This window comes from Dromiciops gliroides, chromosome 1 (assembly GCF_019393635.1).
Source record: "Dromiciops gliroides isolate mDroGli1 chromosome 1, mDroGli1.pri, whole genome shotgun sequence".
Lineage (NCBI taxonomy): Eukaryota > Metazoa > Chordata > Mammalia > Microbiotheria > Microbiotheriidae > Dromiciops > Dromiciops gliroides.
Window position 1 is genome coordinate 667,310,355 of NC_057861.1, and position 24,595 is coordinate 667,334,949.

Here is a 24,595-nt window from a genome sequence, read left to right on the forward strand (position 1 = left end):
TTTGTTGAGTCTCCTCCCTCCCCTCCCCCACCCTGCTTTTAAAAACTTTTTATTTCTGATAGGTTCTCTGATAGACTGAAGGGATTGGGGGGAAGCAAAGCAATGTCAAAGCAAACTGCCAAAGTACTAAAAGTAAAATAATAAGTAATAATTAAAACAAAAAGAAAGAAAAACAAAAACAAGTAATAAAAGTCCGTTTTAAAAAACCCAACATGCAGCATGCATTTTCCAGCCCAACAGATTTTAAATATATTTTCTACTGCCACTTGATAACAAATGTAGTTTGAACTTTTATAAATACTCTTTTAATGTCAAATGATTGTTGGTATCTCTAAGATAGGAAGAAACATCCTTACAAGAAATTAATAAGAAATGTAACCAAGCTCCTCAGACTCGTTGACCTTTTTCACAATAAAGTTATTTTAATTATTAATAGATTAATGAATTTTAGGGGCAGCTAGGTGGCGCAGTGGATAAAGCACCAGCCCTGGATTCAGGAGGACCTGAGTTCAAACCCAGCCTCAAACACTTGACACTTACTAGCTGGGTGACCCTGGGCAAGTCACTTAACCCCCATTGCCCCCCCCCCCCAATAGATTAATGAATTTTAAATAAATCTAAATAAATACATTAAGCTAAGCTTTTTTATAAATACTTAGTAATTTTAGTAGTTTGAGAAGATCATGTGCCATTTTCTAGGAAACTGTGCTTTATGTGGAATTCTTTTTTATGAGAGTATTTGATTTATTATGAGCTACTTTTTTTTTTTTTGGTGGGGCAATAGGGGTTAAGTGACTTGCCCCGGGTCACACAGCTAACATTGAGTTACTTAAAAATTTTTTTTTTTGGCGGGGCAATGAAGCTTACTTTAACCCACATTAATATGAAAGGAGAGGAGTTGATGGCCACTGCTGCTTGCTTGGTTTGTAGCTTGTCAGTCAAAAACTCTGGTCTCCGCTTTGGAATAATTTCTCTCCCTTTGCCTTGGTCATCTTAGTGTGAGAATTTCTAGGAGTTGTATTTGAGATTGGAATACTGTAGCAAGTGCCAAGACCAGGCTGCTCGTGAATTGAGAACAAGGAATGAAACCGTTCATTGACTGTCCTGCCTGTATTTACTTGAAAGTGAATGATGGTTCCATTTTGTGATCCAAGATTGCCATGAGCTAGGGTTGAAGCTCTTTCAGGGCCCCTGAAGCATTGTGTGTCTGTTCCTGCTTTCTAGCCTCACTTAACTTAATTCAAATTGGACACAGCATTATTCTTTACAGAGGTGCTGGAGCAGGTGGATGGTAGAATGGATAGAATGCCCAGCCTGGAGTTTACAAGCCCTGATTTCAAATTTTGCCTCAGAGACTTACTAGTTATGTAACCTTGGGCAAATCACTCAACCTCTCTTTGCCTCAGTTTTCCCATTTGTAAAATGGGGATACTAATAGCACCTACCTCCCAGGCTTATTGTGTGGATTAAATGAGATGATAATCGTGAAGTCCTTAGCACAATGTCTGGCACATAGTAATTGCTATATAATTGTTAACTATTTTTTAATTCTCATTATTAACAACAGGACATAGTAGAGTCTTAAGTGGTAGACAGTAACATTTATAAAGTGTAGCTTAATATTAGATGTATTCTGATAGAATGTATAATTTCTATCCTGTTACTGATTCTGTGAATTTAGATTTTACTGCGGGCAATCACATATCCTGAAAATTCTGTAGCAAATTTGACTGAAAGTTACTGGAAATTAGAGATGTGACTATTTGTAAACCTTAATCAATTGTCATTTTAAGATAGTAGCCTAAACTCCACACATTTAAGTACATTTTGACTCTTGTTAGCTTTGTGCCCCATTTTTTTGGCCAGCCCTTTCAAAACATTTAAATGCAAAATAGTGTGTTGTTGAGTTGAAATAGTTGAAAATAGGTGGTATGAAGTGGATACAGAGAACCAGAGGACCAAGCTTGGCTTGTCCCTTTTCTTGAGTTTATAATCAAATTTGAATGACAGTCATAAAGTCAATATCTTATTTGGAAACTGGCTTAATACTTCAGAGACTGGTTATAATAAATAACATGTATGTACACAATATGCAAATTTGCCTTGTGAGAGTATAAAACTTTTTCTTCTCCTTAAAGTCTCCTTAGAAGAAAGTGAGTTTGCTTCAGGATGTTTGACTTTAAGTAGTCTGGTATAGGGATAAAAGGTAGAGGCATAAATGTAGAAATGAAAGAAAGCATTTAAGACTGTCTAATGGCCATTAATAGAGAAATCCCAAGGCTTCTAAGGTTTCCTAGCAGTCCATTTATTTGTCAGGCCTTCCTTCCATGCATATGTGGAGACAGTGAACCTGCAGAGGCTGCTAGGACACTATCTGATCTCTGTCTATTAACTGTCTTTGAGGGCCAGCTAGAGATATAATTCCCCAGCTTTGCATTTATAAAACCTTTCAGGGATTATAGTGGAGTACTGTATGCCAGTTTTCGAAGATAACTCTTAATGTAACTCACAACAATTTAAAACAGTTGAAAAGCATCAGACATGCAACATGTATATAATTCTCATTATAATAGTGTTGGCCTTCTTGCTTTATGCTTAGGTGGTCTTTCTGAAATTACTTTTTACTTTCACACTAAAATAGATTCCTACTTAGATTTACCTTTCCTAGCCTTTTCCATTTTACTGGACAGCACTATATTGGTCTGAACATAGGACAGATCCTTAAAATAAAGCAGAAATAGAGATGGATATTAAAAATAATTATGTAAAATTATGGTTAAAATGCTAGTTTTAAAAATTTGCTTCCAATTCAAGTAAAAGATGTTTTATTTTTGACCATTACTGTTCTCCATCATTTGTCATTTTTGTTGTACTTTAAAATGTGATTTTAGGTCATATGTGTTTTTTTAATAACATGCCATATTTTTTGGGAAATGAATGGTCTTATATTTAGACTAGTAGAGTGTACTAAAATATAATATGTGCATTCTTTCTTAGTATGAAGAAAGTCTTTTATGTCTAATACCAGTTTAAATATAATAGGGAAGTTAACTAAGATCAGATGCAGGAAAGTTTTTTGCTTTCACGGAACTACTAATGTGATTGAAGCCTTTAAGAGCCACTTAGAAATAAAAACCACTTGAATGTTATATTTCTCCAAAATATTAAAAATCAGGTAAATGAAATCTTTCTTATAACTGAAGAAAGGCAATATGACATGAAAAACAAATATTAAAAATATTCAGAAGCTAAACATGGTTATTCGAAGAGAGAAAAGTGAAAAGGAAGATAATAAGAGAGACTTGGAGGAGAGACATAGCAAATAAAAGGGAGAGCTGGAGAACGGTAGAGGGGACATAAAAGAGGTACAGTCAAAAGAAGGGACAGATGAGGAGAGGAAGAGAAAATGTATATGAAAAACTGGAACAAATGGAATGGGTAGGTACATAAAAAGGAGGAAGTACATAAGGTAGTCTGAGATAGAAGAATGGAAGAGTTCAGTAAATTCTAAAATAAATAGGCTGTATAAATGGTTAGGTAAAGACAATATAGTAAAAATGGGAATATTTTCTGTGTGTTTAGTGTGTACCTATCAAAAAACCAGTAGAATATCTTATGGAATTAGATAAAGCTATAACAATGTCCATACTGAAAAACAGATGGGCAAGAATACTAATAGTGATGATGGGAGGGGAAAAAATCACCTTGATGGAGACTGGCAGCCATACCAGCTTTCAAAATAGATTAGATTTTTAAAAAAAGACTAAATCAAGGAGCAGCCAGGTGGCTCAGTAGATAAAGCGCCAGTTCTGGATTCAGGAGGACCTGAGTTCAAATTCAGCCTCAGACACTTGACACTTACTAGCTGTGTGACCCAGGGCAAGTCACTTAACCTTCATTGCCCCACAAAAAACAAACAAAAAACCCCATACCTTTGGAGCAGCTAGGTGGCGCAATGGATAAAGCACTGGCCCTGGATTCAGGAGTTTTTAAATTAGAAGAGTTTGTGAGATGTGGAGGGAAGAAAAGTGGTGAGAGTGGAAAAAACCCACCTGTTAAAGGATTGGGGTATGACTGAATAATGCCAAGAGGAATGATAACTATGAAGAATAGATGTGGAAGGGCTCATCCAAATAATACAACGTGAGATGAGCAGAATGAATACAATATTTATGTTCTTTTTTTCTCGCATTTAAAGAGTTTTAACCAGAAGCCGCGCCGCCGCGCCCCGCCCCGCGCCGCGCCCCCCCCCCCCCAGTGTTGTAAATCCACAGAGTCATGGTGCAGTAGAAAGAGCACCCACTTTTAGAGTTAGAGGACTTGGGTTCAGACTGTTGCTTAGTCATTTACTACTTGGATCACCTTGGGCAAATCACCTTTGTGGGTCTCGTTTCCTTATATATAATATGAGAGGATTGGAGTAGGTGATCATTAAAGGGTGTAGGTGATCATTAAGACCCTTCTGTTTCTAAAATGAATGTATAAATGTGTGTATTCTAACTTTCTTTGACTGTATTGAATTTAGATGCCAATAGCACTTCCAGTGAAGTACCCTTTCCTCCCACCCTTTCCTTTTTGTTTGTATAGTTCGTTACTTGTATACCTGTATTACGTAATTTTTTCTTCCATTATCCTCCCTTAGTACATTTCTTTTTTCTTTATTTTCTTCTTCTAAATCAACAAAACATTACAAAACTGTTCCTAGGCCCTCTTTTATTAAACTCCCTTTAGGACTCCCCATGATTATAGCCATTTGAGTAGACATATATAATTTCTTCATGTTAGAATGTAAACAGTTTGTCTTTGTTTTATCCCTTAAGATTCACTTAGATTTTACTGAGGGCAATTACACATCCTGAACCTTTTTTCTGTAGCAAATTTGACTGAAAGTTACTAGAAATTAGAGATGTGACCATTTGTAAACCTTAATCAATTGTCTTTTTTTTTTTTTTTTTTGCGGGGCAATGGGGGTTAAGTGACTTGCCCAGGGTCACACAGCTAGTAAGTGTAAAGTGAGGCCGGATTTGAACTCAGGTACTCCTGAATCCCGGGCCGGTGCTTTATGCAGTGCCCCCCCTAGCTGCCCCCAATCGATTGTCATTTTAAGATAGTAGCCTAAACTCCACACATTTAAGTACATTTTGACTCTTGTTAGCTTTACTGTTTTAGTTTCTCTTGATTCCCAGTTTTGTATTTCAAAATTTTTATATTGCTCTTGTCTTTATTTTTTTAATTGGAAATGTCCTCACTAAAGGTCAATTTTGTTTTTCCTATAGTAGGAGAATACTCAGTGTTGTGTGGAGTAAGCTACTGAGTTATAAGTCTTTATCTTTTGCCTTTCTTCCTAGTTTCTTTCAGCTATTTAACCATTTTGTAGCTTATTCTTTTCCCTTTTTTTTTTTTTTTTTGGTGAGGCAGTTGGGGTTAAGTGATTTGCCCAGGGTCACACAACTAGTAAGTGTTAAGTGTCTGAGGCTTGATTTGAACTGAGGTCCTCCTGATTTCAGGGCCTGTGTTCTATCCACTGTGCCACTTAGCTGCCCCCTTTTCCTATTTTTGAACCTAGAAGGAAATATCCAAATTTTTTCAAAATGACTTCTGTGTTCTAACTGGCACTCATACCAGTGGAACTTTGTATGTGGCAGAATGTATGATGGGGCATTGTTGGATTTGGAATTTGAGTCATTTTCAAGTTAGGTATGTGTAAGTCAGGAACTGTTTTTATTTCTTCTTCACCTTGCGTAAATTAGCACAACCACACGAATAGCTGACATAAAAGCATTTCTTAAAATTTTAATGTCTCAGATTTACTTTATTTTTCTAATTAATAACTTACATATGTTTAAAAAACAATCCTTTCCCACCATCTCCCCAATTGATTTTTCCTTTGCAATAGAGGAATTTGAGCAAAACCTCTCCAGGAAAGTATGAAAAGCTCTGCAACCTTTTACATTCATACTTTATCACTCTTCTCCCAAGAAAAGAGAAGTATATTTCTTCCTCTTTTTTTTCCCCCTTGGGACCAAGAATATTGACTTGAAAGTGGAGATTATTTCATTTAGCTTAAACGCCAAATTTCTTTCAAGGATTCATTCAACATTTATTGGGTACTTAATGTTGGCAAGACACTATGATGAGCTCTGTACTTTAACAGATTAAATCAGTATATGAAATATTGACACACATTTTAAACTATAAATACAACATTGCTCAACCTCTGGTCTTTGAATTTTTCTTGAATGCTTTGATTACTGTATTTCAGTATAATTGGTTTCCTTTGTAGTATCCTATTTCCTGCATTGAAAAACATTCTAAAAAGGAGCTCCGCAAAAAAGTATCTTAGAGATCTGTCCTCTGTGGTTTTTTTGCCATAGGATTCTCTTTACTCTTCCTTCGTATCTGGATCCTTCCTTATCAGTCTCCTTTGTCATGTCTACTAACTGTGGATATATCCTAAGGCTCTGTCCTAAACTCTCCTTTTTTCTCCATGTTTTTCAGATGTGGGACTTAACCAGTGCCTATGGCTCCAATTATCATTTACATGCAAATGATTCTCAGAGCTATAAATTCAGTCTCTACTCTTATTGTGGCCTCTCTCTCCAGACCTACTTTATCAACTTACCTTTGAACATTTTATTTTTTATTTTTTGAATTTATTATTATTATTATTTTGCTGGGCAATGGGGGGTAAGTGACTTGCCCAGGGTCACACAGCTAGCATGTGTCAAGTGTCCGAAGCCGGATTTGAACTCAGGTCCTCCTGAATGCAAGGCCGGTACTTTAACCACTGTGCCACTTAGCTGCCCCTCTTTGAACATTTTAATCTGGGTCTTCTCCTGTACGGGCTTCTAAATGTAACATGCCCCAAATAGAACCCATCTTTTCCCAAAGGCATCATTTTTGTGAATTCCCCCATTTTTGTGGAGGCACTACCTCATCTTGAGTGTTACAACCTGAGAGTCATTTTAGATTTCATTATCCCATACTCCACACATTAATCAGTTACCAAATCTTGTCAATTCTGTGTCCACCATATTCTCCAAAATCACACAGCCACTGACCTTGTTCAGGGCCTCTTGTCTTCTTAGGTCTGATTATGTCATCATCCTGCTGAAACTAGTAATTCCCCATTACCTCTAGAGTCGAATATAAACTCATCTTTTGGTTGTTTAAAGGTTTTCAGGACCTTGGTCTTTTCTGCTTCTCTAACTTTGTTACACATTATTCTCAAACATTGGCTCTACAGTCCAGTCGTAATGGCCTTCTTGCTGTTCCTTGCATAAAACTCAGCCTCCCATCTCCATGTACCCCCATGCCTTGGGGATACCTCCACCTGTAGAAATCCTTAATTTCTTTTAGAACACAACCCAAGTGCTATTTTCTGCAGGTCTTTCCTGTTAACTCGCCTACTAGTCCTTTCCTGTCCAAAATTATGTTGACTCTTCTTTTGCTGTTTCCATGTTATTTATGTATGCAGAATGTTATTTCCTTGAGAGAATGCAACCTCTTTGATGGCAAAGAATGTTTGGTTTTTGTCTGTCCCTAGCACTGAGCTGAGCTACCTACTGAGTAGGTACTTAATAAATGATTGATCGATTGAGATAAGTACCTTAAAGTACAAAGAGAAGTATAAGCAGGTAAGAGGTACTGAGAACCTGCATTAGGTGCTTTCTTGCTTCATCAGTGCAGTTATTAGATTCCTCTTGCATAGTTTAACTTTTCCAAATGGGACTTGTCAGATTATCAGATGATTCCATCAACCAGTTAGTTAGAATGCTTAAAAACTTAAAGTATACTATATATTTTGTGATGTTTAAAATCTAAATTGTGGTCACCTTAAATCAGAAGCTCTAGTCTAGAGTTCCAGCCTGGTTGGGTTCTTCCTGAAGTCCTCCTCCATGAGCCTGCTTTAATCAGGAACTCTTTTATCAAGCTGTTTGTGGAAGCTTTTTTATAGATCTGGAACAGAGGCGGTCCTTACACACTGCTTCAAGGTGATTGGTTGGCGTCATCCAAATCCATTGGCTTTGAAGGTGTTCTCAAGTTGAGTTCACAGTCTAGTTTCTGAGAACAATACCTTCTTAAGGGATAGCCAGGTGTGATTACAATCCAATTAACTTGAAGTAGGTTTAATCAGCAGTCAATTACTCTCACTTGATTCAATCAGTATAGATTAATCTCCAGGTGGGTCTTTGAGTATCTGCTAAATCCCATTATTTCATCACAATTTAAAACATTTTGCCTCTTTGCTTCTGACTTTATGATATTGCACTTGATTTCTGGTACACTTTTATCCACATTGAACTTAACATGAATGTGAAGGGGGGTGGTTCTTAAGCCCCTATTGAAGTAGGACCCCCCCAAAATCATTGTGCAGTGGTATGGTCATTGGCTTTGTCTTGTCAGATAGGCATTGCTGTGTAAAACCTTGTGTAACCTTGTATTTGGGGTGCATTACAAAGTACTTGGTATTAAAATACATGGTTATATATTTAGGGTCTTTGTGAATAGTTTATTTCTTCTTTCTTTCCTTCCTTCCTTTCTTTTGTGGGGCAATGAGGGTTAAGTGACTTTCCCAGGGTCACACAGCTAGTAAGTGTCAAGTGTCTGAGGCTGGATTTGAACTCAGGTACTCCTGAATCCAGGGCCAGTGCTTTAGCCACTGTGCCACCTTAGCTGCCCCTGAACAGTTTATTTCTGTTGATTTCTAGATGAAGAATCTAAGACACAGAAAGATTGACTGAGCTTTCAGTTATAGGTTAGAGTGGGAAATAGCATAATGGGGGTAGAGGGAAGGAAAATTTTATTTCAGTTTGTTAAATGGAAGAAATTTTAAAAAATGAAAAGTAACAATGTCTGGTCTGGGCCTCTTGATTCTTAGCTACTGACATATATAGCCATCTCCAACTCAGAAAAGGGTAGTGACATGGATAATTAAATAGCAGATAATTACAGAATAATTTATTCTGGAGGGCATTATATATGTTTCTGCAATAGAGTTGTATTTTTAGTAATAATATCAAATTCTTGTTTACATTTCCTAATTACATATCACCCAGGAGGTAGCTTGAGAGTTGATTAAAGAGGAGGAATTTACAAATAGAAGAACTTTTGGTAAATGCCTGCTGTTATTGGATGAATAAGGGAGCCTGGAGAGAAGATAATGAACCCTGTTTTTAGACATAGATGCCTATGGGATACCAAAGAGGAGCGTTTTAGCAGGCAGTTGGCTCATGATTGGTGTTCAGAAGGGAGTTTAGGCCTGGGTATATAGATTTGGGTCACTTGCCTAGAAATGATAATTCAACCTATTGGAGTTGGTGCAGTTACAGAGCATCCATGGGAGAAGAGGGGGCCCATGATATGGCTCTGGGAAACAATCTGAAGAGAAAGCTCAAACTTAGTCCATCAGTTGATTTTCTTCTACCACAGGCACAAAGTTAACTCCTCTGTACAATGCTTTGCCGAGGCAGCCAGAACAAAGACCAGCTTTAGGGTCTGCTGAGCTTACAGATTGTGTTTTGTTGTCTGGCTGTTGTGTTTTGGTGTCTATCTGAATTCTAAGCCTGTGAGGGTATTATTGTTCTCTCACTGCAGCAAGCATTATATAGGAAAAGCCTTGGGGTATTTCTGGTCATCTGAGAACCAGAGGAAAAATATTTCTTTATTTTGTTTTTGTGGTAACCTTATCCTTTGGACCTAGGTAAAAACAAGAGAAATGAAAAGGGCCTGTGATTAGCTGTAGCACAATAAACCAGGCTATTTTTGGAAGGGAAGGGATCAAGGAGTCTGGAGATCACTGCTGGCTTATCTTGGCTCATTTTTTAACCCATCTATTTTTTTTTTAACCAAAAAATATCAATTTAGAAAGTAAGTAAATTGGGAATAATCTAGAAGAGCCAATAAATAATTTCAGAGGAAAGTAGAATTTTGCTGATCTTTGTTGTTGGTAGTGGTGGTGATTTTTGGTCCAAACCTGTGATTTTAGTCATGTAGGGGAACTCTGCTGTTGAAACTCTCTTCACTGATTGCAGATAGGCAATTGGTTTGTAATTTAATGTTTTATTTTTTATTTTTTTTAATTAATTTTTTTTCAGTGAGGCAATTGGGGTTAAGTGACTTGCCCAGGGTCACACAGCTAGTAAGTATTAAGTGTCTTGAGGCCGGATTTGAACCCAGGTACTCCTGACTCCAGGGCTGGTGCTCTATCCACTGCACCACCTAACTGCCCCGTAATTTAATGTTTTAGAGAGTTGTGTGAGGCTACTGAGAAATTATGTGAATTAAATATCAGAAACAGAACTTGAACCCAGGTCTTGTTGACTTTGGTGCCAGTGCGCCTTCTTTTCATTATTTGATGTTTGTGTGTATGAGAATATCTCCATCTTTCTGTTGTGCTGGTAGTGGGAAGCAGGGGGTAGAGGTATGGTACACGAAGGGGAAAGACTGTGCAATATGTGAACTATATAGTGCAGAATTTCAGGTTTCCATCCAGGTATCCAAAAACCTCCCCCACCCCCACTCCCGGTGGGGCGTGGGGGCAGGGAAAAAGGGTTATAAGTGACTTGCCCAGGGTCACACAGCTAGTAAGTGTCAAGTTTCTGAGCTGAATTTGAACTCAGGTCCTCTGAATAGAGGGCCAGTGCTTTATCCACTGCACCACCTAGCTACCCCCCAAATAGATATTTTAGTATTTTCCTTGTAAGCTCTCTGAGGTCACCGTATATACTTTTCTTCACAGTAGTCCTATAATAGATACTAAATTGTCTTTAAAATGATAAACTCAAGTAACTTTATGAGAAAACACCTAATTAGTATTAAACTTTAAATTATTAAATTATGTAATAAAATGTGCATAGAACAATGTCAGATAAATCAGTAAACACCTATTAAGGGCATACTGTGTGTACCACCCTTGCATATGTTTACTATAATAACCTCTGAGAACACAAAGACGAAAACGAAATGGTCTCTGCTTTGTATGAGCTTATGAAATTCTCTTTATATGCACATGTATATAAGTGTGTGTGTGTGTGTGTGTGTGTGTGTGTGTATGTATATACAATAGCATATGAGGGAGGTCAGGAAAGGCATCATTTAAGAGGTAGCACTTGAGACATGCTTCTTGGAAACTGTGGATCCTAAGAGACAAAGGTGAGAAGGGAGGGCATTCCAGGCATGAGGGACATCCTGTGCAAAAGCATGGAGATGGGAGGTGAAATGTGTGTGAGGAACAGCAAGACATCAGTTTGGCTGAACCGAAGAATGCTAAAAGAGCAGTGACATATTCTAAGCCTGGAAAGGTTGTTGGAATGTAAGCTGTCAGGGATTTTAAATGCCAGACAAATGAATGTGTAGTCAATGCTTGCTCATAGAGGTGATGAGGAACAAGTGGAGTTTATTGAGCAGGGGAGGGACACATGGTCTTTAGGAATATCATTTTGATGGCTACATGGAGGATATTTAAATGGATTGGAGAGAGGACAAAATTTGAGGTAGGTTAGTGAAAAGGTTTTTATAATAATCCAGGTGAGAGATGATGAGGGCCTGAACCAGGCTGGGGACCATGTGAGTGTGAAGAAGTGAACACAAGTGAGAGATACTGTAGAGATAGAGGTTGGCAAGATTTCTCAACTAATTAGTTACATGGGTTGAGGGATTGAGGGGTCTAAAATGACTCTCAAGGATGCGAGTGGGTTAGTAGAAATGGGGAAATTCACCAAAGGGATGAGTTTGGGGAAAAATAATTGGGTTATATGTTGGCCATGTTGACTTTGAGATATCTATGGATCATCTCATTTGAAATAGACAACAGTTACATAGTGATGTAGGACTTGATCTCAGGAAGGAGACTAGGTCTGGGTAAAAAGATCTATGGGTTCTCTTCAGAGAAGTGATATTGAACCTAGGGGAGGTCCCTGAGAGAGAAAATGTAGAGAGAGAATAGGACAGGGCTCAGGACGAAGCCTTGGGATACATCTGCAGTTAGGGCCATGCAGGTCATCTAGTCCAGTCTCCTCAGTTGAGGAAACTGAGGTACAGAGAGGATAAGTGACTTGCCCACATTTACACAGATAATACTTAGTAGAACTGGAATTTAAGCTCGGGTGACTTCATGTATGACTTCAAGTTCGAGGTTTTTGAGTCCCTCAATTTATAACCCATTCTAACACTTTAGAGTAGTGGTATCAAATTCAAATAAAAATAGATCCCTGCAGCATGCATTAATGACTTAGAAAACTACAAGTTAACCATTATTTATGTCTTTTTTTTCCTTTTTTTGTTAAACCTTTCCTAGTTACATTTTTTGGGGGCGGGGCAATGGGGGTTAAGTGACTTACCCAGGGTCACACAGCTAGTTTCAAGTGTCTGAGGCTGGATTTGAACTCAAGTACTCCTGAATCCAGGGCCAGTGGTTTAACCACTGAGCCACATAGCTGCCCCCCCTCCCCCCCCCCAGTTACATTTTAATTCAGTTCAGGCTGTCCTCCAGAGTGTTGTTTCTAGAAGGCTGTGTGTTTGACACCATAATTGTATAGCCACTTTAATATAAATATATAGTCTTTCTGTAACTAAATAGTGCAATAATTATGTCTCATACCTGCAAGGGTTATTGTGAAGATGAAATAAATGAATGACACGTAAAGTACTTTCCAAACAATAAAGTAATATATAAATGCTATTATTATTGTTGTTTTTTGATATATAAACCAATGAATCTCTTTCTTGAGGTTCTCTACAAAATGAGAGACTTAAGACTATGTAATATATAAAGCCCTTTCTTATCATACAGTTCTTTGGTTCTATGTGTGTTGATGGTCACTAATTGAACTTTTTAATGAAATGCACCTACTTCCTTTTGTTCTCATAGAGACAGATTCAGTGTGGAAGAATGGCTAATTTTGACAAAAGCCTCAGCCTGGAAGATGCTTTAACTGAAACACCACCAGAAATCGAGGAAGAGATAAAACGGGACTTCATGAATACACTAGAAGCAGAGACATTTGATGATGTGGTGGGAGAAACTGTGAGCAAAACAGATTACATCCCCCTCCTGGATGACGATGGGAAAACTGGGAACCCAGAGTCAAAGAGCAAACCTCATCTGGATGGTGGTCAGGTTGAAAGTAAGTTTTTTAGGGCAAGTGGTCCCTTTGTGCACCTCTAGTACCTCTAGTACTTAGCAAATATTGGTTTTTGGTTATAATTATGGTGGTCTTGATTAAATTGACCTTTTTTGAGTTTAGGTAAGGGATTTTATTCCTCTGTGTCTCTGTAACCAAGGGCACTTTCTTTTGGTGTGAGCATTTAAAAATAAAGGGCTCTTTTTCATTTATCCTATATAAAAGTAGTAATTTCTTGTGGGTAGTGGTACCAGTAGATTTACTTTTGGAGGGACCTTTAGACCAAACATTTTTCCTGGAGCAGACAGAAATGCTGAAATATTGTTTTAGATGCATAGCTTAAAAAAAAGTCTCCTGTCCTTCTTCTTGGAGCACAAGTCATTATGTAAAATTTGAGCCCTGAAATTCCATGCCTACATAGAGATTCATTTTATTCTGAATACAGACGTCATTTGTTGTTGGCTTTTGGAGTCTCAGAGTAGGATTAAACAATGGATTATTAATGTCCCTTTAAGAAAGGTCTCTTGCCTTCAAATATGCATCTTTGTTCTTTGTACCACAAATCTCCTTTCTTTAATGGAGAAACGCTTGGAACTTTAAAATGAAGCTAGGCCCACGTAAATATTTTCTGCAAGAAAAGATGTGGATTCTTCAGCAGCCAACACTGAGCAGTGCCTTTTTTGAATTTTGTGTGGAGTTATCTGTACCATGACTTGTAAAAGCAGGAAGACAAGGAAATGGAGCTTGTATTTCATTCAGTCCTAGTTGGCAGGGACAGAACTTAGCATCTTTTATGACTACCACATTCACCTCAGTCTTCTAAGGTAGACAGAAATTTCTTCACTTTCAATTCCGGAGGGGTCATGCTTTCTCACCAACATACACAGTGTCTGTGGGGGGAATGGGACAAAACCTTGTGGAAATGTAGCAAGGGGACACACAAGTAGGGCAAGTTGTGTGGTCAGGGTAGCTCATGATTCTGTATTTGTCTCCATGTCCTTAGTTTCCTTAGGAAACAGTCTTTACCTCAAGTTACCTGATGGGGGGAGCAAAAAGGAAAAAGCTCAGAAAAGAAAAAGAACAACAACAAAAACTATAGAAATAGTATGGTTCGATCTGCATCCAGATTCAACAGTTCTTTTTTTAACCTGGATTTGGAGAGCATTTTCCATCATGAGTCCTTTGGAACTATCTTGGGCCATTGTATTCCTGAGAGGCATCAAGTCTATCACAGTTGATCAACACACAATGTTGTTGATACTGTCTACAATGTTCTCCTGGTTCTGCTCATCTCACTCAGCATCAGTTCATGCATGTCCTTCCAGGTTTCTCTGAAATCTGCCTGCTCATCATTTCTTACTGCACAATAGTATTCCATTACATTCATATAACACACCTTGTTCAACGATTCCCCAATTGATGGGCAACCCCTCAATTTCCAATTCCTTAAAGCCATATTGACTCTTAGGGGAAGAGCAGTTCTGTTAAGCACAGCATCTGCAGACCTATATAGGGTCTTCCCTTTAGACAAGGCTCTGAGATGTTTCCCCATCTGAAGCCCGAAGTGTCTGTAAAGGACAAAGTGGACAAACATTTTAGGGTTTCCCCTCTGTTTAGTTCTAGGTGGCAGTAAAAGATAAGGCAGAGAAGCTTCTCCTTCCCTCCAGCCAGCTCTATTAAGTAACAGAGGATTATTTTTCCTCCCCTCAGCTCCCAGCAGCAGTGTCTTACTCTAGTCACCTTCCAGGGGAGAGCAGCAGGGCAGGTGCTAAGTGCTTGCTTCACTTTATCCTTAAGATTTATATTATTTCCCTTGAATATGCATAATATACCTTGTAAATAACCAAGTCTGCTATATTTGGTAGGGTCACCAGTGTATTCTTGCTTTGAGCTTTGGATGAATTTCCAAAAAAATGGCCTTGGGTGTGGCATAAGGAATTATGTTTTCTTCTGTTCCCCAGGACATAATTTCTATAAAGCATTTTAATCAGCAAGAAGGGATTAAACTTCAGGAAATTAATAGCAATTCAAACAGTTACCAATTTCCCACTTTCTTACACCTCTCCCTGCTTTATAGTTGGCTAACCATTCTAATAGGTATTATTAAAACAAAATAGTCCACAAGAGGGTAGTGTTGCTTCTGGTCTGATTGAATAAATTCAAAATGGTGTTCTCGAGCACATAAATACAAGGAAGGCAATACTGTGGTTTCTTTTACCATACATTTCCAAAGGGAAGCTTTTATCTCCTTGGGAGATTTAGAGCTGAGACCGCAGCTCACAGTCATTCCTGTTAGCTACTTGCCACCTTGGTTCACAATCTTTCTGAAAGCCTTTTTCTTTGTTTTCAATGAAAACCAAATATGAATTCCCTTATACCTCAGAGAATAGAACAGGTCTTCCTGTACTGCATTAAGATTTGCAAAGTGCTTGATATTTCATTTGAACTTTACAACCTATAAGACATGTTCCATAGGTATAATTATCCCCATCTAATAAGGAAACTGAGGTTGAGAAATTATGGCTGATGCAGAGTCATACTTGTGGCAGGTAGGATTCGGTTTGACTCCAAATCCCAAACTATTACATAGCATATTGTTTCCCCAAGAATAAGTTCTGTTTTCAAAGCATATATGTTTATCTGAGGCTTCTTTGTTTTCATGAAAAGGGAATTCATCAAGAAAATCATTCAGTTAGAAAGGTCATGACAAATATGGTAATGTTTTGCATAATCATACATGTATAACCCATATCCGATTGTTTGCCCCCTCAGGGATGGGGGAGGGGAGGGAGGGAAAGAAGGATAAAAATTGGAACCCAAAACTATAAATAAAAATATTTATTATTTTTTTTAAAAAGGTCATGAATATCTTTGGAGCTGGACCTTGCTTGTTTATGTCTACCCTTTTTATTTAGGCTTAATCAATTCAATTGATAGGGCAGCTAGGTGGCTAAGTGGATACATGTAATATTATTGTGCTGACAATATGACAAAATGACAAGCAGAATGATTTCAGAAAAATTCTGGAAAGACTTAAACTGATGCAAAGTGAACTAAGCAGAACAGAACATTGCTCACGGAATTTATTTATTTATTTATTTATTTATTTATTTATTTATTTATTTATTATTTTTAGTGCAGCAATTGGGGTTAAGTGACCAGGGTCACACAACTAGTAAGTGTCAAGGGTCTGAGGCCGGATTTGAACTCAGGTTCTCCTGAATCCAGGGCCGGTGCTCTGTCCACTGTGCCACCTAGCTGCCTCACATTGTTCACTGTAACAGCAATAGTATTGTATGATGATCTACTGTGAATGACTTAGCTATTCTCAGCAATACAGTGATCCAAGACATTGCTGAAGGACTTATGAAAGGTGTTGTCCATCTCCAGAGAAAGAACTGGTGGAGGCACTAGGGAGCCACTGAAGATTCTTGAGAAGGAGAATAAAAGTGTGCTTCCGAAAAATTATTTTGGCAGCTGCGTGAAGGATAAAAGTTGAAGAGATAGCTTGGAAGCAGGGAGACAAATAGGAGGCTGTTGCAGTAGTCCGAGCAAGAGGTTATAAAGATCTGAACTAGAGGGCAACTAGGTAGTGCGATGGATAAAGTACCGGCCCTGGATTCAGAAGGACCTGAGTTCAAATCCGGCCTCCGACACTTGACACGTATTGGCTGTGTGACCCTGGGCAAGTCACTTAACCCTCATTGCCCCACCAAAAAAACAAAAAAATAAAGGACCTGAACTAGGGTGGTAGTTATGTGAATTGAGAAAAATGAGAGCTATGATGGAGTTAGAATTGATAATACTTGGTAAGGATAATTCCCAGAGTGTGTACCTGAAGGTGGTCCCCTCCCTTCCTCCTGTCTGTTTTCTCTTTCCCTCTCCTTTTCCCTCTCTCTCCCCTTGCACTTTGTTTCCTTTCCCTCAACCCTCCCTTCCCCCCATTTCATATACTTATTTTATGGGGATCAATAGAAAAATGCAATAGGAATTGTCCCTTTTCTAGGTTCATTTGAACTTGGGGTGGGGGAAGCATATATTAAGCACCTACTCTTTGTCATGCCCTGTGGTTTACTTGATCTCATTTGATTTGTTTTCTCATAACAATCCCATGAGGTGTAGGGGCTATTATCATCATTTTATATTTTAAGAAACTGAGGCAGACAGGTTAAATGACCTGCTGAGGGTCACACAATTAGTAAGTATCTGATGGACATTCAGCTCTTTCTGACGCTAGGCCCAGCGCCCTATCCATTGGGCCACCTGCTGTCTAGGGTTGAAGCTAAAATCAGAATGTGCTACTGATTCCCTCTCCAGTCCTCCCCCAACAAAATCATGCTTCTATAAGCTGATAAATGTCTATATCTTGTCTCCCCTCCCACCCCTGGCCAAGTCCTTAAGGTCATGGATAGACCCTTCATTTTGTATCCTCAGCATGATGCACAGCATCATGGAAATAATAAGAACTTAATAAATATTTGTTGATTCTTGAATTATAGCAGTAATAGTCACATTGAAGTGGCCCTCTAAAGTTTATAAACCATTTCCTGTGAAGTACCACAAGTATTAAAACTGAGTCCCACACAGGATCACAGCCAGGAAATGGGGTGGGGGAGAGGGGTCTCAAACTTTGCATTGCTCTTTCCATTTTGCCTTGTTACTTCCGACCTGGGCTTAAAGTGCTCAAGTCCTGTAAGGTAGAGATGTGAGTGATAACATTGTATAAACTATTTAGATAGTCTTTACTTCTAAATATTGACTTTGCGAACATAAGGAGCCATTTAGAATTACTGACAGGTCTTGCTTTAACCCCCCCCAACTTAGGGGGTGGAGCCTTTGGAGGGGAGTGAAAAGGTCCAGGTGAAAAGGAGGTTGGCTGAAAAGTCCATTTACTTTGAGAACAGTCTGTGTAGGGTTTCAAGTTGATAGGGACATTAGAAGTCATCTAGGAGGGTTTTAGAATAGCCTTGTAAATTAAGGGAAATAGTTTTATTTAGCTGAGAAATTTGTGATTTCACTGGATTATAATTACTTATCTTGAACAAAATGGTAATCATATGTGTTTATGTAGATAAACAAAAGAGAACCACCAACCCCGTTAGTGTCTTTCTTCCTTTCTTCCTTCCTTCCTTCCTTTCTTCCTTTCTTCCTTTCTTCCTTCCTTCCTTCCTTCCTTCCTTCCTTCCTTCCTTCCTTCCTTCCTTCCTTCCTTCCTTCCTTCCTTCCTTCCTTCCTTTCTTTCTTTCTTTCTTTCTTTCTTTCTTTCTTTCTTTCTTTCTTTCTTTCTTTCTTTCTTCCTTCCTTCCTTCCTTCCTTCCTTCCTTCCTTCCTTCCTTCCTTCCTTCCTTCCTTCCTTCCTTCCTTCCTTCCTTCCTTCCTTCCTTCCTTCCTTCCTTCCTTCCTTCCTTCCTTCCTTCCTTCCTTCCTTCCTTCCTTTCTTTCTTTCTTGGCAGTGAGGGTTAATTGACTTGCCCAAGGTCACACAGCTAGTAAGTGTCAAGTGTCTGAGACTGGATTTGAACTCAGGTCCTCCTGAATCCAGGGCTGGTGCTTTATCTACTGTGCCACCCAGCTGCCCCTGTTAGTGACTTTTTTGGTTTTTTTTGCGGGGCAATTGGGGTTAAGTGACTTGCCCAGAGTCACACAGCTAGTTAGTGTTAAGTGTCTGAGGCCAGATTTGAAATCAGGTACTTCTGAATCCAGGCCCGGTGCTCTATCCACTGCGCCATCTAGCTGCCCCCGTTAGTGACTTTTTAATAGATGGAATGATAATATTTAGGGAGGTGTAGATCTTTACACAGTGGATTAGAACAATTTTTTTGGGGGGGGGTGTAAATAATTTTCTCACTTCCCTTAGAATAATTTTCTATCATGTAAACCAATTATATATTTTTTCTTTTTTTTTTCTTTTCTTTTCTCCTTTTTTTGGGGGGTGTGTGTGAGGCAATTGGGGTTAAGTGACTTGCCCAGGGTCACACAGCTAGTAAGTGGTAAGTGTCTAAGGCTGGATTTGTACTCAGATCCTCCTGACTACAGGGCCAGTGCTCTGTCCACTGCGCTGCCTAGCTGCCCATAAACCAATTATCTTTAAGTAAAAGAGAAAAGGCAGTTAAAAATTGTACTTTATGAGAACTATCCTATTGTATAAAAGGACCGCAGTGAGTTCACACATGTTAATGTGCTGGGTTTTTAGACAGAGCACATATAAATGAAAGAAAAGTCAGGCATAGTTGAGTCGAAGGATTCCATCTCTGTTTGAAATCTAGCTGCTTCATTGATGGCATTGCATAGGACTTTCCTTTTCATGGAATCCTATTAGGACTGCTGGTGAGTGAAATCAATGAAACTTATTTTCACTAACCTCCCCTTCCTCAACCCCACCCCCGCCTCCAACCTCCCAATTGTTTGTTCTCTTGGCAGTTTTTGTTGAGGCTCCCTAATAACTAGATTCTGAAGTGAGAGCATTACACTTTGGAACTTGTACATCTTACTGGATGTACTACTCTTTATTTATCTTTCTGTTTTCATTGCTGTTCTCTCTCCTCTCTCCCCCCCACCCATCCCCCCTTTATCCTGGAATGTCATTCTTTGTTGCAGTCAGTGGGAAGGAAAACCATTAGGAGCAATTTTCATTTTAAAAGTATGATTCCCAGGAGGTAGTGACTTTTTTTTTTAGTGAGGAAATTGGGGTCAAGTGACTTGCCCAGGGTCACACAGCTAGTAAGTGGTAAGTGTCTGAGGCCAGATCCGAACCCAGGTCCTCCTGACTCCAGGGCTGGTGCTCTATCCACTGTGCCACTTAGCTGCCTTGAGGTAGTGACTTTTACTTTTAGTTTAGCAGTGACTCATAAGAGCTGTGCCTTTGGCTTTGGGAGAACTTGATTATACCTTATGTTTAGATGTGGTCATGTCATGCTTCTGTTCAAAAGTCTTCTGTAGTTCCCTACTGAACAAAAGTTCTCACTTTATAACCTTTGCCTGACATTTAAGGACCTTGAGAATCTGGCATCTTCCCCTGGTTTACTCTTACTCTTAGCCTTGTTACTATGTTTCTCATGCACCCCATACTCCTACTCTGTTCCTGCCCAGCATCCCTTGGGCTTTCCTGTCTCTGTGCCTTTACTTGCTCTGTTGTTTGTACCTGGAATGCCTTCCCTCTTCCCCTATGCCTGTTAAATTCCTGCGTATCCTTTAAAGCTTGGCTCAGAAGCCTCTTCAAGGGGGAAAGGCCCCCACCTCTTAATTTGTCCTGTTGGGAATATCTTTCCCCCTTGGACCTCCAAGCACTATGTTTGTAAATCTCCATTGAATTCAAGTAATACTATATCTTATTTGTATTATACTCCCCCGGAGCCTGACTCGATCTTAGCTTTAGTAAAAAGATTACTAGATTTTAAGCATTAGAAGATCCGCCACTGTGTATTTAGGAGAACTGCATCATCCCCTGCATTGAGTCTGTCAGATAACACTTAATCATCTGTTATGTTCTGGGTACAGTGCTAAGTGCTAGGGATACAAAGAAGGGCAAAAGACAGTCTTCTGTTCTAGGAGCTAATAGTCTAATGGGAGAGACAGAATACACCTATATGCAAACATTGTGTGTGTGTGTGTGTGTGTGTGTGTGTGTGTGTGTGTGTGTGTGTAATAGATCTGTAGATATCATAACTGATAAATTTGGAGTAATCCCTGAAGGAACACACTAAAGTTGAGGAGGACGGGGTAAAGCATTGAGTTCAGTCTCCTGTATGCTGTAGGTGTTTAGTAATTGAATGAATAAATGAAAAAAGCATTTATTGAGTTTTTACTGTGTACCAAGCATTGTGCTATAGATGCAGAGAGATAGCCAGAAGTAAGGATGCAGACAGACAGATGGTCTACTTCTATTTCCTGTGCATGCTATTGCCTTTCTCATCTCTGTTCCTTGGTACAGATTGTTTTGTCGGTCTGCTATTGCCCTTTGCCTTTCCTAATCCTGTATAATTCTTAGCTGCTCTACACTTGGCTCATTTACCATTCCTTTTTCAGCATTTCTTCCCCCCATCAATTATATTTACTTTTTTGGGGGTGGGGGTGGGCAATGAGGGTTAAGTGACTTGCCCAGGGTCACACAGCTAGTAAGTGTCAAGTGTCTGAGGCTAGATTTGAAGTCAGGTACCAGTTCAGGTGCCAGTGCTTTATCCACTGTGCCACCTAGCTGCCCATATTTATTTTTTAATGTACTTGTTTTATATGTTATTTCTCCCTGGTTGAATGTAAACTCTTTGAGGGCAAGTATTTTTTTTTCTTTATCCCTATTAACTTGCACATAAAAATTTAATATGCTTATTGAATTGAGTAGTACAAACACAAAGTTCTTATCATGGTAATAAGTACTGGTACTCTCGAGGGGATATAATTTTCTTTGTGGTAGTCTTTTTTGGGGGCGGGGGCAGGGCAATGAGAGTTAAGTGACTTGCCCAGGGTCACACAGCTAGTAAGTGTCAAGTGTCTGAGGGCACATTTGAACTCAGGTCCTCCTGAATCTGGGGCCTCTGTTGTAGTAATCTTTTATTTATCCATTTATTCATTCATTTATTTTTTGTAGTAGTGTTTTAAAAAAATTATGTTTCATCTATTCCTGTTGAGCATGATGATTCAGCATACACTAAGACCTTTATCAGGGAACTATATTGCAAAGATTTTCCCCCCACTTACCTGTTTTCCTTCTAATTTTAAATGCATTCCTTTTTGTTTGTAAAAAAACTTTTCAATTTTATATAATTAAAATTGTTAATTTAAATTTACTATGATCTTTCCTCTCCTTTGCTTGATCATAAACCCTTTTTCTGTCCATTGATTCCCAAAGGGTAATTTTAATTTCTTCCATTTCCATTTGGAATCTCTATGTTGGTTTTACTCTAATTTCTGACAGATTATTTTCCAGTTTTCCCAACTGTTGCTGAGAAAGAAGTGAGCCCTTACAAAATAGCTGGGAGCCGTTGTGTTGATCACACATTAGTGTAGACTACTAGATTAGTTAGCTTCTGCATGTTATGTATCTCATCTCTTCCACTGATCGACCTCTTTCTTTTTTAACCAGTTGATTTTTTGTTTTTGTGTTTTTGTTTTTGTGTGTCTGTGTGTGTAACCAGTTTTAATTAATACATTGTTCTAGGGCAGCTAGGTGGTGCAGTGGATAGAGCACCGGCCCTGGTGTCAGGAGTACCTGAGTTCAAATCCGCCCTCAGACACTTAACACTTATTAGCTGTGTGACCCTGGGCGTCACTTAACCCCAGTTGCCTCACTAAAAAAACCCACAAAAAAACAAATACATTGTTTTGATGATTCCTGCTTTGTCTGATTGTTTGCTATCTGATACTGCTAAGTTCCCTTCCTTTTACTTTTTTTGATTATTTCCCTTGAGATTCTTGACCTTTTGTTCTTTCAGATGTATTTTGTGGTTATTTTTTTTCTGGCTCTATAAAGTAATCCTTTGGTAGTTTGGTTGGTATGACTTTGAATAAGTAAATTCATTTAGATTGAATTTCATTTTCATTATATTAGTTCTGCCTGTCTATGAAGAGATGATATTTCTCTTAATTAGTCTTGTATTTATTTCCTTAAATAGTGTTTTATAGTTTTATTTATATGGTTCCCTTGTCATGACCTTCCTTTTTTTCTGTTTGTGTTCCTTTGTGCAATCTTAACTCCGTATTTAGATTGCATTACCTCCTTGCTTTCCTCCAATCTCAGCTCAAAATTGACCTACATGAAACCTTTCCTGATTCTTCTAGCTGATATCCATCTCCTCCCCATCAACATAAAAGTATATCTCGTATTTTACTCCATGGGCATATGTTTATCCCAGTAGAACACACACTCTTCATGGAAGCTTTTTTTTATCTTAGTATCCTCAGCACCTAGTACTAGTACATAGAGTAGATGCATGTTGATTGATAATTTTCTTTGTTCTTAAATATTAACTCGATAACATGAAGACTGGGCCCCCCCCAATATTACCAAGATAATGGTTGTTGGCCTTTTTTTCTTTTGGCTTCATAGATGATAATCTTCTTTTTAAGTTTTCAGAGAATTCCATTAATTCATTAAACATTTCTTCTTAAGTGCCTATTTTGTTCCAGGTAGTGTGCTGCCTCCTGCAAGTGCTGTGAAGATGAAATCTGACAGTTTTTTCTCCCAAGGAGCTTATTATTAAATGCTTATAAGGTTGATAATAGAGAATTCAGATCGACTGTATTAGAAGGCAGAATGGGAAGAATGCCAAGGATAGATAGCCATATTTGAGACATCTGAGAAAGGAAGAAATGCATTTAGGAAAGTTAGCTACAGTGAATGATAGGTAGCACTTGAATTGGGTCCTGAAGCAGAGACAATAACAGAATCCATTCCAGACACTTAAGTAAGTGTAAGAATGCATAATAAGTAAGGGGATACGACACAGATGGACATAATGGTAGGATGTAGAAGGTCTGTGGGGAGCAATAGTGCTTGGTATATATATATATATATATATATATATATATATATATATATATATATAAAATATGGTGCTTGATAGGGTAGAATGTGTGGAGTGTTGTGAGAGGGTTTGAGATACATCTAACAATGGCCATAAAACTCAGATGATTTTTATTTTTTACAAAAAGTTATGAGCAGCTAGTTGGGACAGTGGATAAGGCACCAGCCTTGGATTCAGGAGCACCTGAGTTCAAACCCAGCCTCTGACACTTACTTACTAGCTGTGTGACCCTGGGCAAGTCACTTAACCCCCATTGCCCTGCCCCCACCCCCCACCCCCAAAAGATTATTTAGCATTTTATTTCTCATAAATTACATGTAAAAACAATTTTTAACTTTTTTTTTTTTGCACAAGGCAATGGGGGTTAAGTGACTTGCCCAGGGTCACACAGCTAGTAAGTGTCAAGTGTCTGAGGCTGCATTTGAACTCAGGTCCTCCTGGATCCAGGGCTGGTGCTCTATCCACTGTGCCACCTAGCTGCCCTGAAACTCAAGAGTTTTAAAAATGAATAATGAATGTTGGGGCAGCTAGGTGGCACAGTGGATAAGGCACCAGCCTTGAATTCAGGAGGACCTGAGTTCAAACCCAGCCTCAGACACTTACTAGCTGTGTGACCCTGGGCAAGTCACTTAACCCCCATTGTCCTGCAAAACAAACAAATAAAAACTCTGAGTTCCAAATTCTCTTTATTACTCCTGCTCCTTCCCCCCCCCCCCCCCCATTGAGAAGGCAAGGAATTTCATGTAGGTTACACATGTAGTCATGCAAAACACTGCCATATTAGCATGTTGTGATTCTTATTTTTTGTAAAGCTAATACTTAATATAGTGCTGTGCTTTTTATATGTCTTATAAATTTTCTGTCTTATATGTTACGTCTAAGTTTATTTTCAGGGTGGGTCTATTCTCAGGGCAGAATTAGGAATTGTGTACTGAAGCATTTCTGATTTTG

General features: G+C 38.7%; 1 protein-coding gene across 1 annotated transcript in view; it reads left to right on the forward strand.

Moving 5' to 3' along the window:
- Positions 1-24,595, forward strand: part of MAP4 (microtubule associated protein 4) — a 238,191-nt gene that overhangs the window by 75,737 nt on the left and 137,859 nt on the right. Inside the window, 1 exon segment of the mRNA XM_043983254.1 lies at positions 12,872-13,127. Within this exon segment, the coding sequence (XP_043839189.1) occupies positions 12,893-13,127 (235 nt within the window). The 5' untranslated portion in view covers positions 12,872-12,892.